Consider the following 8,633-nt stretch of genomic DNA (forward strand, 5'->3'; position numbering starts at 1 on the left):
CAACCTGAATATGAACGATAGACCTCGATATACACGTCAGAAAATAAAATGTTTGGAGTCAGGCCCATAGACGCGGTTCATCCCAAGCTGTACTCAGTCCCATCCCAGCTCCGTCTCCCTTCCAGCCCTTTAGTTGATGCTTTCCTCGCCCAAGTAGTCCAGCTCGGTGGGCTTGTCCATGTCCATATCCATGTCCATCATTCCTCCCGCTGAGTGCTGGTGGAAGCTTGCGGCGATCTGGTCGAAGGTCTTTCCCTGCGTCTCTGGCACCCGGAAGAATGTGAAGATGAGGAAGAAGAGGAGGAGTGCTGCGAAGATCAGGAAGACGTATGGCCCACAAAGATCCTGCAGGGAGGACGTCCAGATTAGACAACATTCGAGAGGACAATGCAGAAAATGTTAGAGCTACTGCAGTGGGATACTCACAGCGACATACTGGAAGCACATGCCGACGATGAAGTTGGCCGTCCAGTTGGAGCAGCCGGCCACCGCCATCGCAGCCGGCCTCGGACCCTGAGAGAACAACTCGGCCACAAAGAACCAGGGGATCGGACCTGGACCCACCTCGAAGAAGGCGACGAAGCCGAAGATTGCCAGCATGCTGACGTAGCTCATCCAGGCAATGCTTTCCTGTCACGTGGAAGAAGACAATGGTTCAGGTTAGGTTTAGTGGAGACATATCCAGTGTGATACAGTGTAAAAAGTTTGCATCTTTGGGAGACTGACCAGTAAAGCGAGAGCCGTGGTCATGATGACGGCACAGATGCACATTCCTCCCAGTCCGAGCATGTGGAGCGTCCGTCGACCCATCCTCTCGACCAGGAAGAGCTGTCGATGAAAGGACAAATTAACATTTTGACCCAATGCTGGATTTGGATTTAGCAGGCGAGAAGAAGATGAATGTCTGTGCCAAATTCCACAATAATCCATCCAATAGTTGTTGAGATATTTCAATCTGGATCGGCCATTTCCATCCCAGGAGCCGTGTTGCCAAAAAAAAAACATCACTTGACCCATTGAATGACTTTGAAACCTCTCGACTTGCCAAACCAAACCAGACCTGATTATGCAGGAATGAAAATGGCGGCCTGCCTGCTCTGTTATCTTATTTGCTTTTTGATAACAGTGTTAAACAGTATTGGAAGCACACAGAGCGAAACTGAAAGGTTTATGGGGCTAAATTCCCCCAAAAGATCAGACGCTTCGAACGAAATTCTCATGTATGACGGAGGGAGTGCATGAAAAAGGCGAAGGTGTGTTGGTGCGATTACTCACTGAGACCACAGTGAAGGCACAGTTCACCACACCAGCTCCTATAGTGGCGTAAACTGGACTCTGGACTCCTGCCTTCATGAATATACTGGTGGAGTAGTAGAAAATCTGCAGGAGGGGTGAACACAATCAGGTTGAGTCAATATGACCCTGCACTGATTCCTGTTTGTTTTTAAAGCCTGAAGGATGTGGGGTATCTCCACTCACGGCGTTGATGCCAGACAGCTGCTGGGAGAGCTGCAGCATCATGGAGATGATGATGGGCTGGCGGTAGAGCGGCGAGCGAAAGAGCTCCGGGATGGACACCTTCCTCTCCATGTCCATCCTCCTCTTCTCCTCCTTCATCTCGGCCAGCATGTCGCCCACGTCCTGCCGGCCCGTCAACCTCCTCAGGCCTGAAGGAGTGAGCGTGGAGAAGAAGAGTGCACGTTTGACTGATGGGACATGTTCAAGGACATTTTACGCCGAAACCCACAGAGTCAAAAGGCCAATTTAAGATCTTATATGGACAAATACTAGTATCTCTTTGTACAGACAGCAAGGTATTGTACTGTAAGTCAGGAATCCCCCAACGTTTCAGGCCCTGACCCCAAAAACAGCTCCAGAGAAGTCGGACCCCATTTTCCCAGAGGATATTAATTTGAGCTAGTTTGCAAAAACTCTCCTTAGAACTTAAATGAGTGCTCCGGCGCCGCTCACCTCTCTTGGCCTGATGCTCCTGGCAGCGGACGATGTAGAGGAAGCGGGGGCTCTCTGGGCAGAAGGGAAGAAGAGCCATCTGAAGAACAGTCGGCACCACAGTTAAACCCATGAGAACAGGCCACAGGTGCTCACCACCCAATAAGGACTGCAGGCCGAGAACCTGCACAAGAAGAGGAACCAGATGACATGAGATTTAAAAGATTCTGCAAAATATCTCAAAATGAAAGACTGAGACATAAAGGAACGTAAAGTTTGTCCGTCCACATCACCGTGTGGGGTCGTACCTGTGCAATGAGAATACCAGTGACTATAGCCAGTTGGTGCAGCGTGCCCAGTGCTCCTCTCAGGCTCGTTGGAGCGATTTCACCCACGTACATCGGCGTCAACCCTGATGCCAAACCTGCAGAGAGGAAAAGATGGACGACAGACTTTGTAGAGTGTGTATCAGGCATGAGGGAGATGACAAATACAAAACACATTGCACCAGCAGGCCTGCTCACCACAGTAGGCCCCGATGACAAACCGTCCGAGGATCATCATTTCAAAGGATTGACAGATCTTGGACAGCCCCATCAGACTTCCCCCGATGAAGGCAAACAGGTTGTTTATGAGCATGGCTTTCCTCCTGAAATATAAAAATAAAAAAAACACTGGTAAGCATTTTTGGATTCATGCTTCTCAAACGTCTGGATTTAACATTGAATTAAAAAGTCAATGTTAAATCAGTGGTATGAGAAAGAGGTTGGTGAATTCAGTGGGATTATATTTGAGAATTATATGTATTTCACTGCTGAATAGATGAATGAAATTGACTCTGGATATAGCTGCTGTGTTTGTTTACCTCTTCTCAAAGTTACTGAGACCACACATTGAAAGCTGTTCGTGTTTTGGGCCTCCAGGGGGCAGTGTTGCACTAAAACACTGGAGACTGAAATGGTTCTTTCTGATAAGTGGATAAGTGGTAACTAAGCACCCAGCAGGGTTCACCTGAATAAAACACTTGCAGTTTGGCGGTATAACCTTTTTTTGAAGATATTTTTAGACCATCATAATAAGTCGTGACAGAAAGTTTTGAAGAACAATGGTTAATCTAAAGACTGCCCCAAACATACATGTATTTAAGACATTTAAAACAATAATATATATAATAATAATATTAGTCTAATATAGTTTTGTTAAAAATTGGACCAGAACTAACTTCTAGTTGTGATGCAATACCTATTGTGTGCATATACCTCTGCAAAGGCCCAACAGTGCCCTTATGAAACCACATTTAAAAGAACTAGATCCAGATTTGTATCAAATTTCACACAGCCACAATCAAATATTAGTCCCCTCAACATGCCTGATTTTGTTCCACCATGAATTATTCTCTGAGAAATCAAGGAAAATGTTGAAAAATGGCCTCTCTCGCAACGTTAAAGAGGGAGAAAACAAATCTGCCCCCTGATCCAGATCCACACCAACATTTAATTTGTTCTTCCTTGGGTGATTTTCCACCCCTCCACAAAATTTCACGGAAATCGGAGCCAAATCCTGAGAAAACACATAAAATGCGTCTTTCAGAGAGATTTACCAGAGGATCTGGAGCTCAGAGGCGGAGACGGAGGCGGAGAGTTGAGGCCCTGACCAAAGGCCTGGTCACCCTTAGTGTGGAATGGTGAGCAAGGCTAGGCTGGTGGTTAGGTGACCTCCGTGTTCACTGGAGATGCAGCAAAATCCCTCTGACCCCAGAGGTCACAGCAGCTCCACCCTTTTCACCAGCCACACAGGGCAACGCACCCTGAGTGCACCCACCAACCCCCCTCTCACCTACTCCTCTGCAGCCCTCCTGACACAGTGCTGCCAGCTCTGGGGAGATCTCCTTTCAGTCAGTGGAAGATGTGGTCTCCAGTTCAAATCCCAGCTCAGGTTACAGTGGGGAACTGGGTCGACGAGGAGCGTCCAGGTCAGAGTTTCCCCTGAATGACTGAAACTGGATGTTTGGATCCATCTTGGATCCACACAGAGGTGAAAGGGAGATACTCATGTGTGAAGCCACTGGGGTATTTACTACTTTATTATTACTTAAATACAAAACGTCATTAGTTAAAGTCACTAGAGGTAACTAAAGGTTCTGTTCCCACCTGTGTTTGATCGTTAACAGTTTTTCAACATTTTCATTGACTTCTCAGAGAACAATTCATGGATCTTGATTAAAAAAATAAGACATTGTGCAATAACGTGCGCACTTGGGTGACGAACCAAATAAAAATCAGGATCTAGTGAAAATGTGGTTTCATAAAGGAACTGTTGGGCAATTCTGTGTTCATCTGGACTTCCTGTCGTTGCATTCACAGCCTCAGTCTCTAGATTTATGTAATATGACCCAGTGTCAAGCTTTTTGATTATGACTTTCATGCATTTGCAAGAAAACCACACAGAAATGTTTAAACTTCCACTTCAAGTAGCGAGTGCAACGTCCTGTTCCCCCTACCTGCCCAGCCACTCAGAGACGAAGCCCACGCAGAAGGAGGACAACATGCCCCCGATGGAGAAGATGGCCACAGACAGCGACCAGAGGGAGGTGAGGGTCCCCGTGGGGATGGGCTCTCCATACCGTTGGATCCATGTTGCGTTGTAGTTCTCCTCAATGATCTGCAGGTGACAAAAACAAAAAACAGGTTAAAACAACAAGGTAATCTGGGAAATTAAGTCTGGAGCCTTTTGTCTGTTACAGTGACGTGAACCTGAATGACTGGGACGTTCTCCAAGTTTCCTTCTCTACAGTTTTTTATGCTTTCATGCACAACCTCTTAATTACGTTATATTTGTAGTAACTGGCTTTTAAATTACTGTAACTATTAGGACTTTTGCATATAAGTATTGTAACTTATGGCCTTTGGATGTTTTTAGCTGTGAGATCAACAGGAAATTAGAAATTGGGATTGAAATCAGCATTTGTAAAAACCAGAGGATGTTTTATTGTAAGTAAATTATATGTTATATGATTCATTTAAGTTTTTAAACGCTGCTCTCTTTTTTTGTTTTAAACATTCTTATGTGACATGAATAAAGTGTCTGAATGTGACCTGCAGCCCGATCTGTGGTGACAGCGAGCTAACAGGGTCTATTCTGCCAAAACGCTGTGTAGCAGGTTCACGGAAGAAACAAACACTTTGTGTAGCCTGGCAACAGCTGAAAGGACGCATGGGTTTTGACTTTGTTTGGGGAAAGATAAGTTAAACACTATAAAGAAGAAACTTGACAAGTTGTGGAACATGTGGAACATCTGCTGTAACTTCCTGAAGGATAATGTATTGAAGTAGATGGTCGCTGATCGATACAAGTGGCTGTAATTATTAGATTTTTTACTTTTACATTTATAATGTATTACTTTTACTTATTCATTTTAGTAATACATTTATAATGTATTACTTTTACTTATTTATTTTAGTACAACGATGAGGTTTGTAGTCTTATAATTGTCACAGTTGCATTAATAATATGTGTATTTACATTTACATATGTAAATATGTTATATATGTATATCTATACAATATAAGCACATCATATTGTGATATGCTCATAATTTGTGGTATAACTACTATTATTACTCTTATTGTAAGTACTACAATTAGTACTACCATTCATTTTGGTTATTTTTACCTTCATGGGCCTTATTGTTCTTATACGCAATTTTTCAATAAAGAGGTTGAAATAAAAAAAAAACTGTGTTTCTACTGTTGGTTGTTGTTTGTGTGGAGATATTTAAAACTAAAATTATTCATAGACATTTATATTAAAGGTCCTGATTATAAAGAGCCGGCTGCTGCATGCACCATAATCGTAAATCACACAGCGCTCAGAACATTTCGCACATGTTGTCCTCAAACGTTCCTTCATACTACAGATGCACCGAGAGCAACAGCGTGATTGACGGCTCGCTGCAGCATGTTGTCGTCCAGATGTGACAAAAACAAAACCACGTAAGACGTCATTCAACATGAACCAGGCAGACGTCCCCTCTCTCTTTGTTGTGTTGACACAACGAGAGGACGCACGCCACGCTGAGCCACACCACCCGCCTCTCTCTCTCTCTCTCTCTCTCTCTCTCACTGTCACTCTTTCACATTAAATCTTTGCATTTACAGTAACTCCCTTGCACCAATACACGGCATCATGGGCCTCGAGGCAGCTCGGCGTCATGTTGTGGCATCAAACACGCCACCTTATAACATCAGGGAATATTTGAGAAACAGCTGAGTTGACATCTGGTTAAATGCCACCGTGCATGCACCAGCACGTCAATAAACACCAGTTCTTTTCCACCAATCCAGACTGGTACTGGCATTTTTACTTCCGGGGGGGAGGTGATGTTTTCACCCGTGTCCGTTTGCTTGTTGGTGGTTTGTGTGTTTGTCAGCGGGATTACGCAAAGACTGCTGGTTCGATTGCCACACAACTTGGTGGAAGGATGTGGTGTGGATCAGGGAAGAACCCATAAAGTTTGGGCCCAAGGCCGCTGGATATGCGCTCTACTGAGGGGCCCTCTAGTCCTGGGATATCCCTTCAAATATCCTCCAGGTGATCAGTGCTCAGCTCTTTACCTTCTGTGGTGCATTGATGACGCCGATGTTGTATCCGAACTCCAGTGATCCCAGAACGGCAGTGAAGACTGAGAGAGCGAGGGTTCCAGTCACTGCCTGCACGGGGAAACACACACAAACACACATATTTGAACAAAAATACATAAAACTCTAAAATACATAAACCTATATTGTTATAAACTATATTATTTCCGTCCGGGTGAGTAATGCTGCAGAGCTGTTCCTGTAACACCAACAGAGGTTAAACACACACACATGCACATAGCCCCACTCCACCAACATCAACTATATATAACTGTGATCCTGATGCGAAACAATCTCTTTAGCGCTGCTCAAGACCTCACGGGCCACTTTACTGAACATTAGCTTCCCTCCACTTTCCCATCAGGCCCCATGGCACCTGTCTCCAAGGTGACAGATGAGACGACCTTGGGGAGATGAGGACTTCCCCTTCCAGAAAAGTGTGTTTGAATACTCTCGAAGAGCTTTTCATGTCATAACGGGCAGATTAGTTTACCCGGAGGATAGCTGCTACGCTAAGACAATGATTTTCAGGCTGATTTGGTGATTTTATCATTTTTTGGAGGATGTCAGAAGGCAGCTGGACAAGCAACAACAATGCAAATACATCATAGTCATGATAACGCTTCCTGAAAAGCTGATATTTTAGTAGTGTGAGTCAACAACAACAACAACATGGTGTGACTCACAGCAAAGTCTGGGTCTTGGTTTGGTTGGAATAATGTTTTTAATGGAGGAAAAAGCAGTTCATACACTTGGCTAATGTGTATTATTCAATAAAATAAAATAATAAGTCTATTGTCTATTTACCATTAATTTATTTTCTATTCAGTGGATCATGGAGTTGTAGCATTTGTCTGCAACACTTTTGTCTTGACCTTGCTGTGTTGAGTCTGCAGATAAGTGCTCTTTAGTATCCACGGACCAAAACAAAGGGGTGTGTGTTTGCTTATGTGCATGTGTCCTTGCAGAAAAGGTAACGCGTTCAGAAGCAGCCATGTTCTGCTCTATTACGCTGTGTCTCGTCACAGCTGAATGTGCAGTCACTTATTTACTTTTCACTTATCGTGGGATAAATCTGCACCTGTACTTTTCAAGCTTGGACCTTGGATTTCCACGGAAATGAAAAGCTGCCACTGATCATCTGGTACTAAGATATAATGCTTTCTTTATTTTATATTAAAGTCAACACTTCTGAGAATCACACAGACTTTGCCCACACACTGTTTCAATCCAATTCCTGTTGATTTATGCTTTAGGAGGAATATAACATTCAAAACCAACATTTGCATCCATCTGGCCGAACAATGGTATCTTAAAGAGAACTGGAGGGAGCACACAACACAGGCACTGTTGATGAGGGCGGTGAAAAGGAACCAGCCAAACCTCTGTGGCCTTACAAACCACAACACTGAGCTCTGGCCTGTAAACTGAGATATTTGCCTCGTCAAGGTCAAGCTCAGAACTAAATAAGGGACAAAGCCCATTTAAACCTGAGCTGATGTTAGTTGTTCTCCCTGCCATTACTGACTTACCCACAAGTTTCTGTAAAAACCAACATATGTTATAGATTATTATCATTACTCTAAATTGCCCATTGGCCATTGATTTCTATATTTTCTTCTTATTTTACATGAAGCTATAGGAGAAATAAGAAAACCTGTGTCAATCAATTGTATTTTATATCATTTTTATATCATTTTATTATTGTTAGTTTAGATTCTGCTTATTTCTTGCATCGTTCGAGGCAACATGCAGTTTGACATTGCACGGCATGCAATTTCATTTACAGCGAAACACCCCGTGCGTAAAACCTCTCCAAACTAAAATTACGCACGGAGTAAACCCGTTTTTAGCACAGCAACACGATTAACCACGTCACTCTTTTGAGGAGGAAAGAAGCCACCAAAAATATAATCTGTTTAAAAAACCTCAGTGGAAAATATTACCTCCCCTCCGAGTTGCTGAAACCCGGCCGGCATGACTTTGGCAGCTCCAGACACCCCGTGGCAGTCGGTGACAGGTGCGTCTCGTGCCAAATGGAGACGG

The 8,633-nt window shown here is 43.8% G+C and overlaps 1 protein-coding gene across 1 annotated transcript in view; it reads right to left on the minus strand.

Moving 5' to 3' along the window:
- Nucleotides 1–129: 129 nt before the first annotated feature.
- LOC117752058 (solute carrier family 2, facilitated glucose transporter member 4-like) overlaps nt 130–8,633 on the minus strand; it is an 8,766-nt gene continuing 262 nt past the window's right edge. The window contains exons 1-11 of the mRNA XM_034569203.1: nt 8,534–8,633; nt 6,564–6,659; nt 4,451–4,611; nt 2,475–2,599; nt 2,259–2,374; nt 1,972–2,134; nt 1,480–1,667; nt 1,276–1,380; nt 727–828; nt 427–630; nt 130–345 (exon numbers count right to left, since the gene is read on the minus strand). The exon at nt 8,534–8,633 is cut by the window's right edge and continues 262 nt beyond it. Coding sequence (XP_034425094.1) covers nt 130–345; nt 427–630; nt 727–828; nt 1,276–1,380; nt 1,480–1,667; nt 1,972–2,134; nt 2,259–2,374; nt 2,475–2,599; nt 4,451–4,611; nt 6,564–6,659; nt 8,534–8,566 — 1,509 coding nt within the window. The 5' untranslated portion in view covers nt 8,567–8,633. The remainder of the gene's footprint in view (nt 346–426; nt 631–726; nt 829–1,275; nt 1,381–1,479; nt 1,668–1,971; nt 2,135–2,258; nt 2,375–2,474; nt 2,600–4,450; nt 4,612–6,563; nt 6,660–8,533) is intronic.

Source organism: Hippoglossus hippoglossus, chromosome 18 (assembly GCF_009819705.1).
Source record: "Hippoglossus hippoglossus isolate fHipHip1 chromosome 18, fHipHip1.pri, whole genome shotgun sequence".
Taxonomy (NCBI): domain Eukaryota; kingdom Metazoa; phylum Chordata; class Actinopteri; order Pleuronectiformes; family Pleuronectidae; genus Hippoglossus; species Hippoglossus hippoglossus.